This window comes from Carcharhinus amblyrhynchos, unplaced genomic scaffold (genome assembly GCF_965287045.1).
Source record: "Carcharhinus amblyrhynchos unplaced genomic scaffold, sCarAmb.v2.hapA scaffold_762, whole genome shotgun sequence".
NCBI classification, from domain to species: domain Eukaryota; kingdom Metazoa; phylum Chordata; class Chondrichthyes; order Carcharhiniformes; family Carcharhinidae; genus Carcharhinus; species Carcharhinus amblyrhynchos.
Window position 1 is genome coordinate 23,713 of NW_027650502.1, and position 26,611 is coordinate 50,323.

Here is a 26,611-nt window from a genome sequence, read left to right on the forward strand (position 1 = left end):
TGGAAGGGATTTTTGAGAGACAGGATCTACGGGCATTTATAGAACATAGAACATTACAGCGCAGAACAGGCCCTTCGGCCCACGATGTTGCACCGACCAGTTACAAAAACAATGACCCTCTAACCTAAACCAAACCCTTTCCATCCATAAACCTATCCACGGATCTCTTAAACGCCCCCAAACTAGGCGCATTTACAACTGCAGCAGGCAGGGCATTCCAATCCCTCACCACCCTCTGGGTAAAGAACCTACCCCTGACATCCGTCCTATAACTACCCCCCCTTAATTTAAAGCCATGCCCCCTCGTGCTAGATTTCTCCATCCGAGGAAAAAGGCTATCACTGTCCACCCTATCTAAACCTCTAATCATCTTATACGTTTCAATCATTTAGAGATGTAAGGACCAATTAGGGACAGTCAGCATGGCTTTGTGAGTGGGAAATCATGTCCCCCAAATTTGATTGAGTTTTTTGAAGGGGTGACCAAGAAGGTAGATGAGGGCAGTGCAGTTGATGTTTGCCGTCTCTTCTCCCTCCTGCTGCCCCACCCACACCTGCCGGTGCACACCTCTGCACCCCTCACCCTCTTCTCCCTCCACCTCCTGCCCTGTCTCTCAGTCCCCTCTCGCTCTCACTCTCAGGGAGATATCTGCACACTGACTGGTGTCCTCACTCCTCTCTCTCTCTTTCTCAGGAGACTGAATGGTGTCTCTCAGTCCTCTCTCTCTCTCAGGGAGATATCTGTACACTGACTGGTGTCTCTCAGTCCCCTCTCTCTCTCAGGGAGATATCTGTACACTGACTGGTGTCTCTCAGTCCTCTCTCTCTCTCAGGGAGATATCTGTACACTGACTGGTGTCTCTCAGTCCCCTCTCTCTCTCAGGGAGATATCTGTACACTGACTGGTGTCTCTCAGTCCTCTCTCTCTCTCAGGGAGATATCTGTACGCTGACTGGTGTCTCTCAGTCCCCTCTCTCTCTCAGGGAGATATCTGTACCCTGACTGGTGTCTCTCAGTCCCCTCTCTCTCTCAGGGAGATATCTGTACACTGACTGGTGTCTCTCAGTCCTCTCTCTCTCTCAGGGAGATATCTGTACACTGACTGGTGTCTCTCAGTCCCTCTCTCTCAGGGAGATATCTGTACACTGACTGGTGTCTCTCAGTCCCCTCTCTCTCAGGGAGATATCTGTACCCTGACTGGTGTCTCTCAGTCCCCCTCTCTCTCTCTCAGGGAGATATCTGTACACTGACTGGTGTCTCTCAGTCCTCTCTCTCTCAGGGAGATATCTGTACACTGACTGGTGTCTCTCAGTCCTCTCTCTCTCAGGGAGATATCTGATATATATATATATATATATATCAGATATCTGAGTGGTGTGCCTCAGGGATCTGTTTTGGGGCCACTGTTGTTTGTAATTTTTATTAATGATCTGGATGAGGATATAGTTGGGTGGATTAGTAAATTTGCTGATGACACCAAAATTGGAGGTGTGGTAGATTGTGAGGACTTTGAATAGTGTGGATGAACAGAGGGATCTAGGTGTGTGTGTACATAGATCCCTGAAAGTTGGGAATCAAGTAGATAAGGTTGTTAAGAAGGCGTACGGTGTCTTGGCGTTTATTGGTAGGGGATTGAATTTAGGAGTCGCAGTGTAATGTTGCAACTGTACACTACTCTAGTGCGGCCACACTTGGAGTACTGTGTGCAGTTCTGGTCCCCGCATTACAAGAAGGATGTGGAGGCGTTGGAGAGGGTGCAGAGGAGGTTTACTAGGATGGTGCCTGGTATGGTGGGGAGGTCCTATGAGGAGAGACTGAGGGATTTAGGGTTGTTTTCGTTGGAAAGAAGGCGGCTAAGAGGGGATCTTATTGAAACATATAAGATGATTAGAGGTTTAGATAGGGTGGATAGTGATAGCCTTTTTCCTCGGATGGAGAAAGCTAGCACGAGGGGGCATGGCTTTAAATTAAGGGGGGTAGCTACAGGACGGATGTCAGGGGTAGGTTCTTTACCCAGCGGGTGGTGAGGGATTGGAATGCCCTGCCTGCTGCAGTTGTAAATGCGTCTAGTTTGGGGGCGTTTAAGAGATCTCTGGATAGGTTTATGGACGAAAAGGGATTGGTATAGGCTAGTGGGTCATTGTTTTTGTAACTGGTCGGCGCAACATCGTGGGCCGAAGGGCCTGTTCTGCGCTGTAATGTTCTATGTTCTATGTTCTATGTACACTGACTGGTGTCTCTCAGTCCCCTCTCTCTCAGGGAGATATCTGTACACTGACTGGTGTCTCTCAGTCCCCTCTCTCTCTCAGGGAGATATCGGTACACTGACTGGTGTCTCTCAGTCCCTTCTCTCTCAGGGAGATATCTGTACACTGACTGGTGTCTCTCAGTCCCCTCTCTCTCAGGGAGATATCTGTACACTGACTGGTGTCTCTCAGTCCCCCCTCTCTCTCAGGGAGATATCTGTACACTGACTGGTGTCTCTCAGTCCCCTCTCTCTCTCAGGGAGATATCTGTACACTGACTGGTGTCTCTCAGTCCCCTCTCTCTCTCAGGGAGATATCTGTACACTGACTGGTGTCTCTCAGTCCCTTCTCTCTCAGGGAGATATCTGTACACTGACTGGTGTCTCTCAGTCCCCTCTCTCTCAGGGAGATATCTGTACACTGACTGGTGTCTCTCAGTCCCCCCTCTCTCTCAGGGAGATATCTGTACACTGACTGGTGTCTCTCAGTCCCCTCTCTCTCTCAGGGAGATATCTGTACACTGACTGGTGTCTCTCAGTCCCCTCTCTCTCTCTCAGGGAGATATCTGTACACTGACTGGTGTCTCTCAGTCCCCTCTCTCTCAGGGAGATATCTGTACACTGACTGGTGTCTCTCAGTCCCTTCTCTCTCAGGGAGATATCTGTACACTGACTGGTGTCTCTCAGTCCCCTCTCTCTCTCTCAGGGAGATATCTGTACACTGACTGGTGTCTCTCAGTCCCTCTCTCTCAGGGAGATATCTGTACACTGACTGGTGTCTCTCAGTCCCCTCTCTCTCTCAGGGAGATATCTGTACACTGACTGGTGTCTCTCAGTCCCCTCTCTCTCTCTCTCAGGGAGATATCTGTACACTGACTGGTGTCTCTCAGTCCCCTCTCTCTCTCAGGGAGATATCTGTACACTGACTGGTGTCTCTCAGTCCCCTCTCTCTCTCTCAGGGAGATATCTGTACACTGACTGGTGTCTCTCAGTCCCTCTCTCTCAGGGAGATATCTGTACACTGACTGGTGTCTCTCAGTCCCCTCTCTCTCTCAGGGAGATATCTGTACACTGACTGGTGTCTCTCAGTCCCTTCTCTCTCAGGGAGATATCTGTACACTGACTGGTGTCTCTCAGTCCCCTCTCTCTCAGGGAGATATCTGTACACTGACTGGTGTCTCTCAGTCCCCCCTCTCTCTCAGGGAGATATCTGTACACTGACTGGTGTCTCTCAGTCCCCTCTCTCTCTCAGGGAGATATCTGTACACTGACTGGTGTCTCTCAGTCCCCTCTCTCTCTCTCAGGGAGATATCTGTACACTGACTGGTGTCTCTCAGTCCCCTCTCTCTCAGGGAGATATCTGTACACTGACTGGTGTCTCTCAGTCCCTTCTCTCTCAGGGAGATATCTGTACACTGACTGGTGTCTCTCAGTCCCCTCTCTCTCTCTCAGGGAGATATCTGTACACTGACTGGTGTCTCTCAGTCCCTCTCTCTCAGGGAGATATCTGTACACTGACTGGTGTCTCTCAGTCCCCTCTCTCTCTCAGGGAGATATCTGTACACTGACTGGTGTCTCTCAGTCCCCTCTCTCTCTCTCTCAGGGAGATATCTGTACACTGACTGGTGTCTCTCAGTCCCCTCTCTCTCTCAGGGAGATATCTGTACACTGACTGGTGTCTCTCAGTCCCCTCTCTCTCTCTCTCAGGGAGATATCTGTACACTGACTGGTGTCTCTCAGTCCCCTCTCTCTCTCTCAGGGAGATATCTGTACACTGACTGGTGTCTCTCAGTCCCCTCTCTCTCTCAGGGAGATATCTGTACACTGACTGGTGTCTCTCAGTCCTCTCTCTCTCAGGGAGATATCTGTACACTGACTGGTGTCTCTCAGTCCTCTCTCTCTCTCAGGGAGATATCTGTACACTGACTGGTGTCTCTCAGTCCCCTCTCTCTCTCAGGGAGATATCTGTACACTGACTGGTGTCTCTCAGTCCTCTCTCTCTCTCTCACGGAGATATCTGTACACTGACTGGTGTCTCTCAGTCCCCTCTCTCTCTCCCTCAGGGAGATATCTGCACACTGACTGGTATCTCTCAGTCCTCTCTCTCTCTCAGGGAGATATCTGTACACTGACTGGTGTCTCTCAGTCCCCTCTCTCTCTCAGGGAGATATCTGTACACTGACTGGTGTCCCTCAGTCCCTTCTCTCTCAGGGAGATATCTGTACACTGACTGGTGTCTCTCAGTCCCCTCTCTCTCAGGGAGATATCTGTACACTGACTGGTGTCTCTCAGTCCCTTCTCTCTCAGGGAGATATCTGTACACTGACTGGTGTCTCTCAGTCCCCTCTCTCTCTCTCAGGGAGATATCTGTACACTGACTGGCGTCTCTCAGGCCAATCAACGTAACCCGCACATCTTAGGAGGAAACCGGAGCACCCGGAGGAAACCCACGCAGACACAAGGAGAATGTGCAAACTCCGCACAGACAGTGACCCGAGCCGGGAATCGAACCCGGGTCCCTGGAGCAGTGAAGCAGCAGTGCTAACCCACTGTGCTACCGTGCCGCCCATAACTACACACAGTTACATGGATAGGATGCTCTTTTGTAGAGTTGTTGCAGCATCGATGGGCCGAATGGTCTCCTTCTGCCCCGTAGGGTTTCTGAGGACGGATTCTATGGGCTTTTGGTTTGTCTTGCTGACAGTATGGGCAATGATCCTGCTCCCAGTCTGCCAGTTGTGGATTTCATCGCCTTTTTACCGCCAACATCGGTTGATGGTGCAAAAGGCAAGACCCCCAAACAAGATGCCATGTCGGATATCAGAGGTAGGTTCTTTCCTCAGAGGGTAGTAAGGGTGTGGAATGCCCTGCCTGCAGCAGTTGTGGACTCGCCAACTTTAAGGGCGTTCAAATGGTCAGTGGATAGGCATATGGATGACATTGGAATAGTTTAGGTTAGAGGGTCATTAGATTGGTTCCACTGGTCGGCGCAACATCGAGGGCCGAAGGGCCTGTACTGCGCTGTAATGTTCTAAAATTAATAAGGCTTACCACATGAGAATGCCCCTCACCCTCAAACATTTAAAAAAAAACAGAACAGGTTAAATCCACAAGTCAAATCCACTAGGCTGATACCGGAGATGAGGGGGTTAGCTTATGAGGAGAGATTGAATAGACTGGGTCTGTACTCGTTGGAGTTTAGAAGGATGAGGGGGGATCTTATTGAGACGTATAAGATAATGAAGGGGATGGATAGGATAGAGGTAGAGAGATTCTTCCCGCTCAGAAAGGACAGCAGGACTAGAGGGCACAGCCTCAAGATAAAGGGGGGCGCAGTTTAGAACGGAGTTGAGGAGGACTTTGAATAGTGTGGATGAACAGAGGGATCTAGGTGTGTGTGTACATAGATCCCTGAAAGTTGGGAATCAAGTAGATAAGGTTGTCAAGAAGGCGTACGGTGTCTTGGCGTTTATTGGTAGGGGGATTGAATTTAGGAGTCGCAGTGTAATGTTGCAACTGTACACTACTCTAGTGCGGCCGCACTTGGAGTACTGTGTGCAGTTCTGGTCCCCGCATTACAAGAAGGATGTGGATGCGTTGGAGAGGGTGCAGAGGAGGTTTACTAGGATGTTGCCTGGTATGGTGGGGAGGTCCTATGAGGAGAGACTGAGGGATCTAGGGTTGTTTTCGTTGGGAAGAAGGCGGCTAAGAGGGGATCTTATTGAAACATATAAGATGATTAGGGGTTTAGATAGGGTGGATAGTGATAGCCTTTTTCCTCGGATGGAGAAAGCTAGCACGAGGGGGCATGACTTTAAATTAAGGGGGGGTAGCTACAGGACGGATGTCAGGGGTAGGTTCTTTACCCAGCGGGTGGTGAGGGATTGGAATGCCCTGCCTGCTGCAGTTGTAGATGCGTCTAGTTTGGGGGCGTTTAAGAGATCTCTGGATAGGTTTATGGACGAAAAGGGATTGGTATAGGCTAGTGGGTCATTGTTTTTGTAACTGGTCGGCGCAACATCGTGGGCCGAAGGGCCTGTTCTGCGCTGTAATGTTCTATGTTCTATGTTCTATGTTCTATGTTCTTCACTCAAAGGGTGGTGAATCTCTGGAATTCTCTGCCCGTTAAAGTGGTGGAGGCTACCTCGCTAAATATTTTTAAGTCACGGGTAGATAGGTTTTTGACAGACAGGGGAATTAAGGGTTATGGGGAGAGGGCGGGAAAGTGGAACTGATCCACTTCAGATCAGCCATGATCTTGTTGAATGGCGGGGCAGGCTCGAAGGGCTAGATGGCCTACTCCTGCTCCTATTTCTTATGTTCTTAATCTATTTGAAGCGAAATAGATTACACATCTCTGGTGGCCAGAGTTGGTCCAATCCATGTTAGAACATAGAATAGAGATAGAACGTAGAACAGGACAGCACAGTAACAGGCCCTTCGGCCCTCGGTGTTGTGCTGAGCTATGTCCAAACCCAAGATCAAGCTATCTATCATTCTGGAGTGCTCCATGTGCCTATCCGATAACCGCTTGAAAGTTCCTAAAGTGTCCGACTCCACTATCACAGCAGGCAGTACATTCCACACCCCAACCACTCTCTGAGTAAAGAATCTACCTCGGACATCCCTCCTATATCTCCCACCATGAACCTTATAGTTATGCCCCCTAGTAACAGCTACATCCACCCGAGGAAATAGTCTCTGCACGTCCACTCTATCAATCCCTCTCATCATCTTATAAATCTCTATTAAGTCGCCCATGTTAAAGAGCGCCTGGTGTGGTTTGGGAGCCATACTCAGACACGGCGATCCCTGCCCCGCCGGCTCAATTCAACTTGATCGCTCCAACCAAAACAAAACAAACCAAGCGGGTTAAATCCAGCAGTCAAGTTTATTTCAAAGTGCGTAGATTACACAGAATAGGCTGAGGCAATCTCTGCCCTGCTGGTTGAATTTACTCTGATCTCTCCGAGCACAACAAACAAATGGTTAAATCCGGCAGTTAAGTTTATTTCAAAGTGCGTAGATTACACAGAATAGGCTGAGGATATCTCTGCCCCGCTGGTTGAATTTACTCTGATCTCTCCGAGCAAAGAGAAGACAAAACGGGTTAAATCCAGGAATCAAGTTTATTCAAAAGCGTGTAGGTTACACATTCTGGCAGCCTCTGGGTGGGTCAGCTCCGTGTGGGGGAGGACCTCTGGGGTGGGTCAAGAGTCCCACGGACACGCTGATCTCTGCCCCCGCTGGCAGCCGGGAAAGGGGGCACGACTCGCCCACCAGGATTTACTCTGGATCCTCGACTTGGATGGGTGAGTTTTCCTCCTCAGCTCACCTCTTCTGGTGCCTCCGGCCCCCCCTCCCAACACCCCCCCACAAAAGGGGCAGCCTCCCGGAGGGGAAATGGCCATCAGCAGCTTCCACCCGAGTGTCTGTGCCATCTATGAGAGCTCGGTCTTTTCTCCTTGACTACAGGAAGGATGTGGAAGCTATTGAGAGGGTGCAGAGGAGATTTACAAGGATGTTGCCTGGATTGGGAGGCATGCCTTATGAGGATAGGTTGAGGGAGCTCGGTCTCTTCTCCCTGGAGAGACGAAGGATGAGAGGTGACCTGATAGAGGTTTATAAGATGTTGAGAGGAATGGATAGGGTGGATTCTCAGAGGCTATTTCCCAGGGTTGAAATGGTCACTACGAGAGGACACAGGTTTAAGGTGCTGGGGAGCAGGTACAGAGGAGATGTCAGGGGTAAGTTTTTCACTCAGAGGGTGGTGAGTGAGTGGAATCGGCTGCCGTCGGTGGTGGTGGAGGCGAACTCGCTGGGGTCTTTTAAGAGACTTCTGGATGAGTACGTGGGATTTAATGGGATTGGGGGTTATAGATAGGCCTGGTAGGTAGGGATATGATAGGCACAACTTGTGGGCCGAAGGGCCTGTTTGTGCTGCAGTGTTCTATGTGTAATCAACTCGCTTTGGAATAAACTTGATTTTCTAGATTTAACCCGTTTTGCCACCAGCACGTCTGACTTGACACCCCGGGGGGGTGGTGGGGGGGGGGGGGACGACCATGCTTTACAATTCCTCAAGCTGCCAAGCGTAGCAAGCAGTCCCAGAAATAAACACACCGCTTCCAAATTTTGCGCAATTCATAAAACGCGGTGGGGAAGGGGGTAAGGCACCTCAGCGGAAATCGCAACCATTCGTTACAGCCATTCAGCACTGTTCCGGCACAATCAGAATCTCTTCACAACCCAAACACCTGCGGATCGACAGAGGCTTTGAGTAGGTTGTTCCCAGCTTTCACACACCCTCCGAGTTCCGAGCCTGGAGAGGGGAGAGAGGAATTTAGATAAATTAATACAGGCAAGGGAGACACCAGTCAGTGTACAGATATCTCCCTGAGAGAGAGAGAGGGGACTGAGAGACACCAGTCAGTGTACAGATATCTCCCTGAGAGAGAGAGGGGACTGAGAGACACCAGTCAGTGTACAGATATCTCCCTGAGAGAGAGAGAGAGGACTGAGAGACACCAGTCAGTGTACAGATATCTCCCTGAGAGAGAGAGGGGGACTGAGAGATACCAGTCAGTGTACAGATATCTCCCTGAGAGAGAGAGAGGGGACTGAGAGATAGAACATAGAACATAGAACATTACAGCGCAGAACAGGCCCTTCGGCCCACGATGTTGCGCCGACCAGTTACAAAAACAATGACCCACTAGCCTATACCAATCCCTTTTCGTCCATAAACCTATCCAGAGATCTCTTAAACGCCCCCAAACTAGACGCATTTACAACTGCAGCAGGCAGGGCATTCCAATCCCTCACCACCCGCTGGGTAAAGAACCTACCCCTGACATCCGTCCTGTAGCTACCCCCCCTTAATTTAAAGCCATGCCCCCTCGTGCTAGCTTTCTCCATCCGAGGAAAAAGGCTATCACTATCCACCCTATCTAAACCGCTAATCATCTTATATGTTTCAATAAGATCCCCTCTTAGCCGCCTTCTTTCCAACGAAAACAACCCTAAATCCCTCAGTCTCTCCTCATAGGACCTCCCCACCATACCAGGCACCATCCTAGTAAACCTCCTCTGCACCCTCTCCAACGCCTCCACATCCTTCTTGTAATGCGGGGACCAGAACTGCACACAGTACTCCAAGTGCGGCCGCACCAGAGTTGTGTACAGTTGCAACATTACACTGCGACTCCTAAATTCAATCCCCCTACCAATAATACACTGATACCAGTCAGTGTACAGATATCTCCCTGAGAGAGAGAGAGAGGGGACTGAGAGACACCAGTCAGTGTACAGATATCTCCCTGAGAGACAGAGAGGACTGAGAGACACCAGTCAGTGTACAGATATCTCCCTGAGAGAGAGGGGACTGAGAGACACCAGTCAGTGTACAGATATCTCCCTGAGAGAGAGAGAGGGGACTGAGAGACACCAGTCAGTGTACAGATATCTCCCTGAGAGAGAGAGAGGGGACTGAGAGACACCAGTCAGTGTACAGATATCTCCCTGAGAGAGAGAGGGGACTGAGAGATACCAGTCAGTGTACAGATATCTCCGTGAGAGAGAAGTGGGGACTGAGAGACACCAGTCAGTGTACAGATATCTCCCTGAGAGAGACAGAGGGGACTGAGAGACACCAGTCAGTGTACAGATATCTCCCTGAGAGAGATACCAGTCAGTGTACAGATATCTCCGTGAGAGAGAGAGGGGACTGAGAGACACCAGTCAGTGTACAGATATCTCCCTGATAGAGAAGTGGGGACTGAGAGACACCAGTCAGTGTACAGATATCTCCCTGATAGAGAAGTGGGGACTGAGAGACACCAGTCAGTGTACAGATATCTCCCAGATAGAGAGGGGACTGAGAGATACCAGTCAGTGTACAGATATCTCCCTGAGAGAGAGAGAGAGACACCAGTCAGTGTACAGATATCTCCGTGAGAGAGAGAGGGGACTGAGAGACACCAGTCAGTGTACAGATATCTCCGTGAGAGAGAGAGGGGACTGAGAGACACCAGTCAGTGTACAGATATCTCCCTGAGAGAGAGAGGGGACCGAGAGACACCAGTCAGTGTACAGATATCTCCCTGAGAGAGAGAGAGAGGGGACTGAGAGACACCAGTCAGTGTACAGACATCTCCCTGAGAGAGAGAAGTGGGGATTGGGTGCTCATTTTTCACCGAGTATCCAGTGTAAGAGTGTGCTGGTGTTGGCCATGGCCTCTGAACTTTGCTGTGACCTTTAACCTCACCTGCAGTAGCCTTGATCCAAGACAGAGATTTGGCCACCAGGAGTTCCCACTCATCCTTCGTATCGGCACCAAAAGCGTGTAGCCAAATCACAGCCAGTACTGTCACCCACAGGGTGAGGTCTGTGTCCTAAATGTACAGAGAAGCATGGGTCAGAGGGGACACGTGCTCAGGATAGCACGGGGTTAGATACAGAGTAAAGCTCCCTCTACACTGTCCCCCCATCAAACACTCCCAGGACAGGTACAGCACGGGGTTAGATACACAGTAAAGCTCCCTCTACACTGTCCCCCCATCAAACACTCCCAGGACAGGTACAGCACGGGGTTAGATACAGAGTAAAGCTCCCTCTACACTGTCCCCCCATCAAACACTCCCAGGACAGGTACAGCACGGGGTTAGATACAGAGTAAAGCTCCCTCTACACTGTCCCCCGCATCAAACACTCCCAGGACAGGTACAGCACGGGGTTAGATACAGAGTAAAGCTCCCTCTACACTGTCCCCCCCATCAAACACTCCCAGGACAGGTACAGCACGGGGTTAGATACAGAGTAAAGCTCCCTCTACACTGTCCCTCCATCAAACACTCCCAGGACAGGTACAGCACGGGGTTAGATACAGAGTAAAGCTCCCTCTACACTGTCCCCCATCAAACACTCCCAGGACAGGTACAGCACGGGGTTAGATACAGAGTAAAGCTCCCTCTACACTGTCCCCCCCATCAAACACTCCCAGGACAGGTACAGCACGGGGTTAGATACAGAGTAAAGCTCCCTCTACACTGTCCCCCCCATCAAACACTCCCAGGACAGGTACAGCACGGGGTTAGATACAGAGTAAAGCTCCCTCTACACTGTCCCCCCCATCAAACACTCCCAGGACAGGTACAGCACGGGGTTAGATACAGAGTAAAGCTCCCTCTACACTGTCCCCCCCATCAAACACTCCCAGGACAGGTACAGCACGGGGTTAGATACAGAGTAAAGCTCCCTCTACACTGTCCCCCCCATCAAACACTCCCAGGACAGGTACAGCACGGGGTTAGATACAGAGTAAAGCTCCCTCTACACTGTCCCCCCCATCAAACACTCCCAGGACAGGTACAGCACGGGGTTAGATACAGAGTAAAGCTCCCTCTACACTGTCCCCCCCATCAAACACTCCCAGGACAGGTACAGCACGGGGTTAGATACAGAGTAAAGCTCCCTCTACACTGTCCCCCCATCAAACACTCCCAGGACAGGTACAGCACGGGGTTAGATACAGAGTAAAGCTCCCTCTACACTGTCCCCCCATCAAACACTCCCAGGACAGGTACAGCACGGGGTTAGATACAGAGTAAAGCTCCCTCTACACTGTCCCCCCATCAAACACTCCCAGGACAGGTACAGCACGGGGTTAGATACAGAGTAAAGCTCCCTCTACACTGTCCCCCCATCAAACACTCCCAGGACAGGTACAGCACGGGGTTAGATACAGAGTAAAGCTCCCTCTACACTGTCCCCCCATCAAACACTCCCAGGACAGGTACAGCACGGGGTTAGATACAGAGTAAAGCTCCCTCTACACTGTCCCCCCCATCAAACACTCCCAGGACAGGTACAGCACGGGGTTAGATACAGAGTAAAGCTCCCTCTACACTGTCCCCCCCATCAAACACTCCCAGGACAGGTACAGCACGGGGTTAGATACAGAGTAAAGCTCCCTCTACACTGTCCCCCATCAAACACTCCCAGGACAGGTACAGCACAGGGTTAGATACAGAGTAAAGCTCCCTCTACACTGTCCCCCCATCAAACACTCCCAGGACAGGTACAGCACGGGTTTATAGACAGTGTTATGAGACCTTACCTTGCCAGGGACACTCTTCTTGATGTTCTCAGATTTCAGCCCCAGCAGATTCTCCACACTGTCTGACAGACTCCATGATCCATCGGCGTTCTGCTCGGAGATGAGCTGCATCACTTGTGTCTCTGTGGATGGCGGGATAGGAAGGAAGGACAGAAGAAAGGGAAGGAGGGAAGAAGAGGAAGCCATCATTGATCAAACTTCAGTTATTCCCAGCACCGTTGAGGCCACATCTGGAGCGTTGTGGACAGTATTGGTGAGAGCACATCTGGAGTGTTGTGGACAGTATTGGTGAGGCCACATCTGGAGTGTTGTGGACAGTATTGGTGAGACCACATCTGGAGTGTTGTGGACAGTATTGGTGAGACCACATCTGGAGTGTTGTGGACAGTATTGGTGAGACCACATCTGGAGTGTTGTGGACAGTATTGGTGAGACCCCATCTGGAGTGTTGTGGACAGTATTGGTGAGACCACATCTGGAGTGTTGTGGACAGTATTGGTGAGACCACATCTGGAGTGTTGTGGACAGTATTGGTGAGACCCCATCTGGAGTGTTGTGGACAGTATTGGTGAGACCACATCTGGAGTATTGTGGACAGTATTGGTGAGACCCCATCTCGAGCGTTGTGGACAGTATTGGTGAGACCACATCTGGAGCGTTGTGGACAGTATTGGTGAGACCACATCTGGAGTGTTGTGGACAGTATTGGTGAGACCCCATCTGGAGTGTTGTGGACAGTATTGGTGAGACCACATCTGGGGTGTTGTGGACAGTATTGGTGAGACCACATCTGGAGTGTTGTGGACAGTATTGGTGAGACCCCATCTGGAGTGTTGTGGACAGTATTGGTGAGACCACATCTGGAGTGTTGTGGACAGTATTGGTGAGACCACATCTGGAGTGTTGTGGACAGTATTGGTGAGACCACATCTGGAGTACTGTGGACAGTATTGGTGAGACCACATCTGGAGTGTTGTGGACAGTATTGGTGAGACCACATCTGGAGTAGTGTGGACAGTATTGGTGAGACCACATCTGGAGTAGTGTGGACTGCATCTTTGGACATTTACCATGGCCAATCTACCTAACCTGCACATCTTTGGACAAGGGTGAAAGCTTAGACCTCCCACCCTCCCTTCCCCAACTGGGAAGGGGAACGGCATTCCCACTCAAGCCCCCTGCCCTGATTGGGGTTTAGTGTGAGCGGGGGCTCCTCTTCCAACGTGGCCCCCGACTGCCCTCCTCTGCCTCGTTCGCCGCTCAGAGTCTAGAAGTCAGCCGTGTCAGATCTGCGCCTGGCCTCAGTGGGGTCCGACTCTCCAGCCTCCAAAGGCTCATGTTCGCCGCCTGGGAGGCTCGAGACCTGGGACCAGTTCCGGTGCTGGTACTGGCACGGGGGGGGGGCAGCTACCTGCTCCATCAAGAAGCTGGCTCATCTTTGGGACGATTTAGATTTGATTTGATTTATTATTGTCACAGGGACTTACACTGAAAAGTATTGTTTCTCGCGCGCTATACAGACGGAGCATACTGTTCATAGAGAAGGAAAGGAAAGAGTGCGGAATGCAGTGTTACGGTCACAGCTAGGGTGTAGAGAAAGATCAACTTAATGCGAGGTAGGTCCACTCAAAAGTCTGGTGGCAGCAGTTGGTAGGCTTTCTGTCTCTCTCTGTCTGCATCTCTCACTCTTTCTCTCTGCATCTGCGTCTTTCTCTCCCTCCCTTTTTTAAGAACATAAGAACATAAGAAATAGGAACAGGAGTAGGCCATCTAGCCCTTCGAGCCTGCCCCGCCATTCAATAAGATCATGGCTGATCTGTCGTGGCTCAGTTCCACTTTCCCGCCCTCTCCCCATAACCCTTAATCCCCTCTCTTATCAAAAACCCATCAACCCGCTTCTTAAAAATATTTAGCGAGGCAGCCTCCACCACTTCAACGGGCAGAGAATTCCAGAGATTCACCACCCTTTGAGTGAAGAAGTTCCTCCTCAACTCCGTTCTAAACCGCCTCCCCTTTATCTTGAGGCTGTGCCCCCTAGTCCTACTGTCTTTTTTGAGCGGGAAGAGTCTCTCCACCTCTATCCTATCCATCCCATTCATCATCTTATACGTCTCCCTCCCTTTTTTCTGTCTCTCTCTCTCTCCCTCCCTCCCACCATGTTTCCCTGGCAAAGCCTCTGTTGCTGACCTACCCCCAAAATCCCACAACGTTGCAATCAGTATACGAAGCTATCTTTCTTTTGACTTGATTTGATTTGATTTATTGTTGTCTCACGCATTAACATACAGTGAAAAGTATTGTTTCTTGCGCGCTGTACAAACAAAGCATACCGTTCATAGAGAAGGAAAGGAGAGGGTGCAGAATGTAGTGTTACAGTCATAGCTAGGGTGTAGAGAAAGATCAACTTAACGCGAGGTGGGTCCATTCAAAAGTCTGACGGCAGCAGGGAAGAACCTGTTCTTGAGTCGGTTGGTACGTGACCTCAGACTTTTGTATCATTTTCCCGATGGAAGAAGGTGGAAGAGAGAATGTCCAGGGTGTGTGGGATCCTTAATTATGCTGGTTGCTTTTCCCGAGGCAGCGGGAAGTGTAGACAGAGTCAGTGGATGGGAGGCTGGTTTGTGCGATGGATTGGGCTACATTCACGACCCCTTTGTAGTTTCTTGCGGTCTTGGGCAGAGCAGGAGCCCATACCAAGGGCACTTTCAAAAGAAAGATACCTTTGTGTACTGATTGCAGTGTTGTGGGATTATGGGGGTAGGTCAACAAAAGAGGCTTTGCGAAGGAAACATGGTGGGAGGGAGAGACAGAGAGGGAGAGAGACAGAGAGGGAGAGAGACAGAGAGGGAGAGAGACAGAGAGGGAGAGAGACAGAGAGGGAGAGAGACAGAGAGGGAGAGAGACAGAGAGGGAGAGAGACAGAGAGGGAGAGAGACAGAGAGGGAGAGAGACAGAGAGGGAGAGAGACAGAGAGGGAGAGAGACAGAGAGGGAGAGAGGGAGAGACGGAGAGGGAGAGACGGAGAGGGAGAGACGGAGAGGGAGAGACGGAGAGGGAGAGACGGAGAGGGAGAGACGGAGAGGGAGAGAGGGAGAGGGAGAGAGGGAGAGAGGGAGAGAGGGAGAGACGGAGAGGGAGAGACGGAGAGGGAGAGACGGAGAGGGAGAGACGGAGAGGGAGAGACGGAGAGGGAGAGACGGAGAGGGAGAGACGGAGAGGGAGAGACGGAGAGGGAGAGACGGAGAGGGAGAGACGGAGAGGGAGAGACGGAGAGGGAGAGACGGAGAGGGAGAGAGGGAGAGAGGGAGAGGGAGAGACGGAGAGGGAGAGACGGAGAGGGAGAGACGGAGAGGGAGAGACGGAGAGGGAGAGACGGAGAGGGAGAGACGGAGAGGGAGAGACGGAGAGGGAGAGAGAGAGAGGGAGAGAGAGAGATACAACCAGAAAGAATGCTTTTTATGGTGCATCTGTAAAAGTTGGTAAGGGTCATAGTGGACATGCCAAATTTCCTTAGTCTTCTGAGAAAGTAGTGGCAAGCAATGAAAAGGTCGGGGCACGGTGGCACAGGTGGTGCCTCACAGCAGCGGGGGCGCCAAATTCGGGTCACTGTCTGTGTGGAGTTTGCACATTCTCCCCGTGTCTGCGCGGGTTTCCTCCGGGTGCTCCGGTTTCCTCCCACAGCCCGAAGATGTGCGGGTTAGGGGGAACTGGCCGTGCTAAAACTGACCCGAGTGTCAGGGGGTTTAGCAGGGTCAGCGAGGGTTACGGGAATAGGGCCTGGGTGGGAATTGTAGGCCACCTAGCCCTGGCTCGATGGAGAAGAGATGTCCCTGGCTGATTACCGTCTCCCTCTTTGCCGGGGTAGTGCAGGACCCTCATTATGTTGCAAAGTTGTCCTCAGGGGTTAAAAGTGCCAGCACACGGAGTGCCAAAAAGAAAGAGAAATGTTTATATCAAAAGGCCGAGCAGCAGGGTTACCGAGGCAACGGACTTTCGAATTCGACCAATAAACTTAGGCAGTTTGATACCAAAACCTTTTAAATAAAAATTTTATGGTTTTGGCAACCAATAGGATTGTGGGAAATACTGACGTGTCATCACAGGTATAAGAGAACATAGAACATAGAACACTACAGCACAAACAGGCCCTTCGGCCCACAAGTTGCGCCGATCATATCCCTACCTACCAGGCCTATCTATAACCCCCAATCCCATTAAATCCCACGTACTCATCCAGAAGTCTCCTAAAAGACCCCAGCGAGTTCGCCTCCACCACCACTGATGGCAGCCGATTCCACTCACTCACCACCCTCTGAGTGAAAAACTTACCCCTGACATCTCCTCTGTACCTGCTCCCCAGCACCTTAAACCTGTGTCCTCTCGTAACGACCATTTCAGCCCTGGGAAATAGCCTCTGAGAATCCACCCTATCTATTCCTCTCAACATCTTATAAACCTCTGTCAGGTCCCCTCTCATCCTTCGTCTCTCCAGGGAGAAAAGACCGAGCTCCCTCAACCTATCCTCATGAGGCATGCCTCCCAATCCAGGCAACACCCTTGTAAATCTCCTCTGCACCCTCTCAATAGCTTCCACATCCTTCCTGTAATGAGGCGACCAGAACTGCGCACAGTACTCCAAGTGGGGTCTGACCAGGGTCTTATAAAGTTGCAGCATTACCTCCCGACTCCTAAACTCAATCCCTCGATTGATGAAGGCCAGTACACCATCCGCCTTCTTGACCACATCCTCCACCTGCGAGGCAGATTTAAGAGTCCTGTGGACCCGGACCCCAAGATCCTTCTGATCTTCCACACAGCTAAGACTCCTACCCTTGATATTGTACTCCTTCATCCCATTGGTCCTGCCAAAATGGACCACTACACATTCATCCGCGTTGAAGTCCATCTGCCACTTCTCCGCCCAGTCTTGCATCCTATCTACGTCCCGCTGCAACTTCTGACATCCCTCCAGACCATCCACAACTCCACCAACCTTCGTATCGTCGGCGAACTTACCAAGCCATCCCTCCACTTCCTCATCCAGGTCATTTATGAAAATGACAAACAGAGAGAAGAGAGCCGTGGGACAAAAGGCAAAGAAGGAACTGCCACCTGCCACAGCTCATAGCTGTGACCTTAAATCCTCATCTCAATAGCAAAGAAGGAAGAAGGATCAACAGAGAAGGCCCAGAATATTCGGAGGACACAAAACCTGGTTGTAATTTGGAGCATGATTAAAATTAAGTATTTTTTGGTAATTATATTTATCTGAACAGCATTCTTCACTCAAAGGGTGGTGAATCTCTGGAATACTCTGCCCGTTGAAGTAGATCATGAACCATTGAACCCTACAGTGCAGAAAGAGGCCCTTCGGCCCATCGAGTCTGCACCGAACACAATCCCACCCAGGCCCTACCCCCATATTCCTACACATTTACCCACTAACCCCTCTAACCTACACATCCCTAGACACTAAGGGGCAATTTCTTAGCACGGCCAATCAACCTAACCTGCACACCTTTGGACTGTGGGAGGAAACCGGACCACCCGGAGGAAACCCACGCAGACACGGGGAGAATGTGCAAACTCCACACAGACAGTGAACCCGAGGCCGGGAATCGAACCCAGGACCCTGGAGCTGTGAAGCAGCAGTGCTAACCCACTGTGCTACTGTGCCGTGGAGGCTACCTCATTGAATATATTTCAGTCATGGGTATATTTCAGTCATTTAGTCATGAGAGACTAAATAGACTGGGTCTGTACTCGTTGGAGTTTAGAAGGATGAGGGGGGGATCTTATAGAGATGTATAAGATAATGGAAGGGATGGATAGGGTAGAGGTAGAGAGATTCTTCCCGCTTAGAAAGGACAGTAGGACTAGAGGGCACAGCCTCAAGATAAGGGGGGGGCAGTTTAGAATGGAGTTGAGGAGGAACTTCTTCACTCAAAGGGTGGTGAATCTCTGGAATTCTCTGCCGTTGATGTGGTGGAGGCTACCTCGCTAAATATATTTAAGTCATGGGTAGATAGATTTCTGATGTGGGTATGCCGGCGTTGGACTGGCGTAAACACAGTAAAAAGTCTGACAACACCAGGTTTTAGTCCAACCGATTTATTTGATAATATACTCACAAGCTTTCGAGGTTTAATGCGGAGAAGTGTGAGGTAATCCATTTCGGTAGGAATAACAGATATGTTGAGTATAGGGCTAACGGGAGGACTTTGAATAGAGTGGAGGAGCAGAGGGATCTAGGTGTATGTGTACATAGATCCCTGAAAGTTGGGAATCAAGTAGATAAGGTTGTTAAGAAGGCGTACGGTGTCTTGGCGTTTATTGGTAGGGGGATTGAATTTAGGAGTCGCAGCGTCATGTTGCAACTGTACACAACTCTGGTGCGGCCGCACTTGGAGTACTGTGTGCAGTTCTGGTCCCCACATTACAGGAAGGATGTGGAGGCTTTGGAGAGGGTGCAGAGGAGGTTTACCAGGATGTTGCCTGGTATGCAGGGGAGGTCCTATGAGGAGAGACTGAGGGATTTGGGGTTGTTTTCACTGGAAAGAAGGCAGCTAAGAGGGGATCTTATAGAAACATATAAGATGATTAGAGGTTTAGATAGGGTGGATGGTGATAGCCTGTTTCCTCGGATGGAGAAATCTAGCACGAGGGGGCATGGCTTTAAATTAAGGGGGGGTAGTTATAGGACGGATGTCAGGGGCAGGTTCTTTACCCAGAGGGTGGTGAGTGACTGGAATGCCCTGCCTGCTGCAGTTGTAAATGCGCCTAGTTTGGGGGCGTTTAAGAGATTGGTGGATAGGTTTATGGACGAAAAGGGATTTGTTTAGATTAGTGGGTCAATGTTTTTTTTTTAAAAATAAGACTGGTCGGCGCAACATTGTGGGCCGAAGGGCCTGTTCCGCGCTGTAATGTTCTATGTTCTATGTTTCCCTCTTCGTCAGGTGAATGGAGAGTTCTGGCCTCAGACAGAGCATATAAAGCACATACAGTTTAGAGATTACTGATTAGAATGCGAATCCTTATACCTAACCTGCTGTTCAAGACCTGAAGTGGCTGACAATGTGAGTGGAAGGAGCACTGATCACAGGTTACAGAGATGTGTATTGTCTCCAGACAGTACAGTAAGTGAGGTTTTGCAAACCCAGGCAAGTCACGGGGGTTACAGATAGTGCGACATGAACCCAAGATCCCTGTTGAGACTGTCCTCATGTGTGCGGAACTTGGCTATCAGTCTCTGTTAGGTGTAAGGATTCGCATTCTAATCAGTAATCTCTAAACTGTCTGTGCTTTATATGTTCTGTAAGGACATAAGAACATAAGAAATAGGAGCAGGAGTAGGCCATCTAGCCCTTCGAGCCTGCCCCGCCATTCAATAAGATCATGGCTGATCTGTCGTGGCTCAGTTCCACTTTCCCGCCCTCTCCCCATAACCCTTAATCCCCTCTCTAATCAAAAACCCATCAACCCGCGTCTTAAAAATATTTAGCGAGGCAGCCTCCACCACTTCAACGGGCAGAGAATTCCAGAGATTCACCACCCTTTGAGTGAAGAAGTTCCTCCTCAACTCTGTTATAAACCGCCCCCCCTTTATCTTGAGGCTGTGCCCCCTAGTCCTACTGTCTTTTTTGAGCGGGAAGAGTCTCTCCACCTCTATCCTATCCATCCCATTCATCATCTTATACGTCTCAATGAGATCTCCCCTCATTCTTCTAAACGCTAACGAGTACAAGCCTAGTTTATTCAGCCTCTCCTCGTAGCTCAAACCCCTCAACTCCAGTATCAGCCTAGTAAACCTCCTCTGCATTCCCTCCAAGGCAAAAATATCTTTGCGCAGGTGCGGCGCCCAAAACTGCACACAGTACTCCAGCTGCGGCCTCACCAATGCCCTATACAGCTGCAGCAAGACCTCCCTACTTTTATATTCAATCCCCCTCGCTATGAAGGCCAGCATCCCATTCGCCTTCCTGACCACCTGCTGCACCTGCAAGCTGGGTTTTTGCGACTCATGCACAAGGACCCCGAGGTCCCTCTGCACCGTCGCCTGCTGCAGTTTTTTGCCACGTAAGTAATAATCCTTCCTACCATTATTCCTACCAAAGTGGACCACCTCACACTTGCCAACATTAAATTCCATTTGCCAGTTCCTGGCCCATTCGCCCAGCCTATCTAGATCCTTCTGTAGACTCTCCACACCCTCCGCACAATTTGCCGTTCCACCAATCTTGGCGTCATCAGCAAATTTCGACACCCTACATTCGGTTCCCTCCTCCAGATCATCTATATAAATGGTAAAAAGCTGAGGCCCCAGCACCGACCCCTGGGGCACTCCACTAGTCACCATCCGCCAATCCGAATAGCACCCGTTGACCCCCACTCTCTGCCTCCTATTTGACAACCAATCCTCTATCCACGCTAACACCCTACCCCCAACTCCATGTCCCTCGACCTTCTGCAATAACCTCTTGTGAGGTACTTTGTCAAACGCCTTCTGAAAATCCAGAAAGACCACATCCACCGGCTCTCCTCTATCCAGCGCCCTAGACACATCCTCATAGAATGTCTGAGGCCAGAACTCTCCATTCACCTGACGAAGAGGGAAACCTCGAAAGCTTGTGAGTATTATCAAATAAATTGGTTGGAGTAAAACCTGGTGTTGTCAGACTTTTTACTAGATAGATTTCTGACAGACAGGGGAATTAAGGGTTATGGGGAGAAAGCGGGAAAGTGGGACTGATCCACTTCAGATCAGCCATGATCTTATTGAATGGCGGGGCAGGCTCGAGGGGCTAGATGGCCGACTCTTGCTCCTATTTCTTATGTTCTTAGCATTCCATTAGAGTCCTGTTTTACTCGTTTTGATAATAGTTTAGTTAATTTGTTCGCTGTCAGTTAGATGAATGAATTGTTAAGCGTGGATTTTAGAGTTAGTGTCAGGGGTTTATTTAACCACTCAGAGTTACTGAAAAACAGGTCACACCACTTCACGCACACACTTTCTTTTTCTTTTACAGATCATAGGACAAGGTACCCCTCTTCTGAGTGTCAGTGCTCAAAAAGGGAGGGGCCCGGCTCTGCTTGAGGGCAGACCCGAGGGTGATTGCCCCGCACGAGGTTGAGATAAGACGGTGTGTACTCACGGTGTCCGCCTTCCGTCACATTCGCGTGTTCTTCCGGCTGGTCATCAAGTTCCGTCATCGAGTCTGCTTCCTCCATGTACCTGAAATCCTCCTCTAGAACCACAGAACATTACAGCTCAGAACCAGGCCTTTCGGCCCTCCTTGTCTGCGCTGAACCATTCTTTTCTGCCTAGTCCCACTGACCTGCACCTGAACCATATCCTTCCACCCCCCCCCCCCCCCTCATCCATGAACCCGTCCAAGTTTTTCTTAAAAGTGACCCCGCATTTATCCGGCAGCTCATTCCACACTCCCACCACTCTCTGCGTGAAGAATCCCCCCCCGACTAATATTCCCTTTAAACTTTTCTCCCCTTCACCCTTAACCCATGCCCTCTGGTTTTTTTACTCCCCGAGCCTCAGTGGAAAAAGCCTGCTCGCATTCACTCTATCGATACCCATCAAAATCTTATACACCTCTATCAAATCTCCCCTCATTCTTCTACTCTCCGGGGAATAAAGTCCTAACCTATTCAATCTCTCTCTGTAACTCAGCTTCTCAAGTCCCGGCAACATCCTCGCGAACCTTCTCTGCGCTCTTTCAACCTTATTTACATCCTTCCTGTAATTAGGTGATTAAAACTGTACACAATACTCTAAATCCGGCCTCACTAATGCCTTATAGAACCTTACCATAACACTCCAACTTTTATACTCAATACTCCGATTTATAATGTACCAAAAGCACTCTTTACGACCCTATCCATCTGTGACGTCACTTTTAGGGAATTCTGTACCTGTATTCCCAGATCCCTCTGTTCAACTGCACTCTTCAGAGTCCTACCATTTAGCCTGTACGTTCTACTTTGGTTTGTCCTTCCAAAGTGCAATACTTCACACTTGTCTGCGTTAAATTCCATTTGCCATTTTTCAGCCCATTTTTCTAGTTGGTCCAAGTCCCTCTGCAAGCTTTGAAAACCTTCCTCACTGTCCACTACACCTCCAATCTTTGTATCATCAGCAAATTTGCTGACCCAATTTACCACGTTATCATCCAGATCACTGATACAGGTGACAAACAACAATGGGCCCAACTGTTGGAGTAAAATCGAAATTAAAAGATACAAGATGGTCACCTGGCACAAAAGGGACTCTGTAAAATGACATTAAGATGTGTTGACTTAGGTACAGACATTGCACAACGAGCTAAATCCTGTTAGCGTCTAATCGCTACAGGAAATAAATCAGATCTTGAGGCCCAGATCAAAAACAAAGAACAACACAGCACAGGGAACAGGCCCTTCGGCCCAACGAGCCCGCGCCGCCATTTTAACATTGTGAGTCCCCTCTTCCACCCGTGACCCTTGTCTACGCTTACGGCACTCCACATTGGAAACCAGATTGAGGGCAGACTAACTTAGGGACAATTTGTTACACCAATCAGCCCAAGAGCACATCTTTGGGGTGTGGGAGGAAACCTCAGCTTGAAATAAAGCAGAGCCAAAACAGTGAGCTTTGGTAACGAGATCATCGTTGATGGGGGCATGAATGTGTAACGATGTGCTAACTGCTGATGTCCGCACTTGTCTACTCTATATAAAACGATGTGCTAGCTACTAATCTCTGTACTTGGCCACTATTTGAAAATGTATAAAAGTAGTTCTGCTGCCACTTTAAAGTCAAGAAGGTGACTGCGAGCACTGCGGAGAGCCCAGCGCTTCTCCCAAAGCTTTGTCCGGTGAACTCCATGCTGAATCTTTAAATCTGACTCTGAGCGGGGATTTCCCACAACAAATTGACGTAGTCGGCAGGATCTCACTGCTGGTGAGTCGATCCGTTGGCCTCGATTGGCGAACTGGAGTAGAGATTACTGAAGTGTGGGAGTCAGACTGAGCCAACAATGCAGTTAAGAACTGGTGAAAATTCGGGGAATTTATGGGACTATTAGATAGAAACAGGGATTGATTACTTGTGCCGACCGACCGAGGTCAAGGAAGTGCCCGCCTCAAACGCGCGGCCTCAGACCGGTTGTTAAGAGGGGAAATCCTCCACGCGAAGGTCAGGACCCTGAAGTGGGCGTAGGGGCACCAAGGGCACTTAGGATCGTGAAGCACAAGTGATAAAGGTCGTTTAGCATCAAACTCTGTAGCGGCGAATAGACGCAGAGTTTGCCACCTGTTTGCATAAAGGTTTGTGTCGTTTGCAGAAGGTCGAGGGGGCATGGAGTTGGGGGTAGGGTGTTAGCGTGGATAGAGGATTGGTTGTCAAATAGGAGGCAGAGAGTGGGGGTCAACGGGTGCTATTCGGATTGGCGGATGGTGACTAGTGGAGTGCCCCAGGGGTCGGTGCTGGGGCCTCAGCTATTTACCATTTATATAGATGATCTGGAGGAGGGAACTGAGTGTAGGGTGTTGAAATTTGCTGATGACACCAAGATTGGTGGAACGGCAAATTGTGCGGAGGGTGTGGAGAGTCTACAGAAGGATCTAGACAGGCTGGGCGAATGGGCCAGGAACTGGCAAATGGAATTTAATGTTGGCAAGTGCAAGGTGGTCCACTTTGGTAGGAATAATGGTAGGAAGGATTATTACTTACGGGGCGAAAAACTGCAGCAGGCGACGGTGCAGAGGGACCTCGGGGTCCTTGTGCATGAGTCGCAAAAACCCAGCTTGCAGGTGCAGCAGGTGGTCAGGAAGGCGAATGGGATGCTGGCCTTCATAGCGAGGGGGATTGAATATAAAAGTAGGGAGGTCTTGCTGCAGCTGTATAGGGCATTGGTGAGGCCGCAGCTGGAGTACTGTGTGCAGTTTTGGGCGCCATACTTACGCAAGGATATTTTGGCCTTGGAGGGAGTGCAGAGGAGGTTTACTAGGCTGATACCGGAGTTGAGGGGGTTGAGCTATGAGGAGAGGCTGAATAAACTAGGCTTGTACTCGTTAGAGTTTAGAAGAATGAGGGGAGATCTCATTGAGACGTATAAGATGATGAATGGGATGGATAGGATAGAGGTGGGGAGACTCTTCCCGCTCAGAAAGGACAGTAGGACTAGGGGGCACAGCCTCAAGATAAAGGGGGGGGCGGTTTAGAACGGAGTTGAGGAGGAACTTCTTCACTCAAAGGGTGGTGAATCTCTGGAATTCTCTGCCCGTTGAAGTGGTGGAGGCTGCCTCGCTAAAGATTTTTAAGACGCGGGTTGATGGGTTTTTGATAAGAGAGGGGATTAAGGGTTATGGGGAGAGGGCGGGAAAGTGGAACTGAGCAGCGACAGATCAGCCACGATCTTATTGAATGGCGGGGCAGGCTCGAGGGGGCTAGATGGCCTACTCCTGCCCCTATTTCTTATGTTCTTATGTTGTAAAGCGGGGCAGTAAGGAGCCGATCACCCTGACCTACAGCTGGACTCCGGTGGAGGAAATACACTGCCGGGGAGGTAATCGTGGCTGCGAGTGGGAATAGAAACCCCAACGGTGGAGAAAACACGTCGCTGAGGAGGTAATCGTGGCCGGGGGGGTGGGGGGGGGGGTGCAGAAGTTTGCAAGAGGGCAGGTAGAGAAACTAAATGGGGGCCTGCGGGTTCCCTTATTTACAAATATATGACAAGATGCAAGGTGATGGCTGGGATGTTTCTCAGACCTTAGAACAACGGAGAAAGTGGGTAGATGGGGAAAAGAGAGACAAAATAAAAAAGGCAGGGATATTATTCGTACATCAATTCTTCACTCAGAGGGTAGTAAGGGCGTGGAATGCCCTGCCTGCAGCAGTTGTGGACTCGCCAACTTTAAGGGTGTTCAAATGGTCAGTGGATAGGCATATGGATAACATTGGAATGGTTTAGGTTAGAGGGCCATTAGATTGGTTCCCCTGGTCGGCGCAACATCAGGGGCCAAAGGGCCTGTACTGCACTGTAATGTTCTATGTTCTATCAATTAGCCAGACTAATTGAACAAATAGTTGCCTCCACTAAATAGTGGAACGAAGGATGCAAGACTGGGTGGAGAAGTGGCAGATGGGCACCACAACAGCTCACTGACTATCACTGCTAGCTGTGCAGATACATGGATTTGGGCCGGTGTCTGTGGGAGTTTGCGCATTCTCCCCGTGCTTACGTGGGTTTCCTCCGGGTGCTCCGGTTTCCTCCCACACCCCAAAGATGTGCTCTTAGGCTGACTGGTGTAACAAATTGTCCCTAAATTACTCTCCCCTTAATCTGGTTTCCAATGGCGGGGATACTATAAGCATAGACATGGGTCAAGGGAGGTGTAGGAAAAACACATTGTTAAGATGGTGGCGCGGGCTCGTTGGGCCAAAGGGCCTGTTTCCCGTGCTGTGTTGTTCTTTGTTCAACGTGGATAAATGTGTAGTGGTCCATTTTGGCAGGACCAATGGGATGAAGGAGTACAATATCAAGGGTAGGAGTCTTAGTAGTGTTGGGGATCAGAAGGACCTTGGGGTCCGGGTCCACAGGACTCTTAAATCTGCCTCGCAGGTGGAGGATGTGCTTAAGAAGGCGGATGGTGTACTGGCCTTCATTAATCGAGGGACTGAGTTTAGGAGTCGGGAGGTAATGCTGCAGCTTTATAAGACCCTAGTCAGACCCCACTTGGAGTACTGTGCGCAGTTCTGGTCGCCTCATTACAGGAAGGATATGGAAGCTATTGAGAAGGTGCAGAGGAGATTTACAAGGGTGTTGCCTGGATTGGGAGGCATGCCTTATGAGGATAGGTTGAGGGAGCTGGGACTCTTCTCCCTGGAGAGACGAAGGATGAGGGGTGACCCGTAGGGTGGATTCTCAGAGGCTATTTCCCAGGGCTGAAATGGTCACTACGAGAGGACACAGGTTTAAGGTGCTGGGGAGCAGGTACAGAGGAGATGTCAGGGGGTAAGTTTTTTACTCAGAGGGTGGTGAGTGAGTGGAATCGGCTGCCGTCGGTGGTGGTGGAGGCGAACTCGCTGGGGTCTTTTAAAAGACTTCTGGATGAGTAGATGGGATTTAATGGGATTGGGAGTTACAGATAGTTCTATGGCCTGGTAGGTATGGATGTGATGGGCGCAACTTGTGGGCCGAAGGGCCTGTTTGTGCTGTAGTGTTCTGTGTTCTATGAAGATAAGGGTAAAATTTC

At 50.1% G+C, this 26,611-nt stretch overlaps 1 protein-coding gene across 1 annotated transcript in view; it reads right to left on the reverse strand.

Moving 5' to 3' along the window:
- Positions 1-8,295: 8,295 nt before the first annotated feature.
- The window catches only part of LOC145340077 (von Willebrand factor A domain-containing protein 5A-like), a 33,130-nt gene continuing 14,814 nt past the window's right edge, over positions 8,296-26,611 (reverse strand). The window contains exons 3-6 of the mRNA XM_080184499.1: positions 21,514-21,606; positions 12,362-12,483; positions 10,511-10,637; positions 8,296-8,566 (exon numbers count right to left, since the gene is read on the reverse strand). Of these exons, the coding sequence (XP_080040625.1) occupies positions 8,487-8,566; positions 10,511-10,637; positions 12,362-12,483; positions 21,514-21,606 (422 nt within the window). The 3' untranslated portion in view covers positions 8,296-8,486. The remainder of the gene's footprint in view (positions 8,567-10,510; positions 10,638-12,361; positions 12,484-21,513; positions 21,607-26,611) is intronic.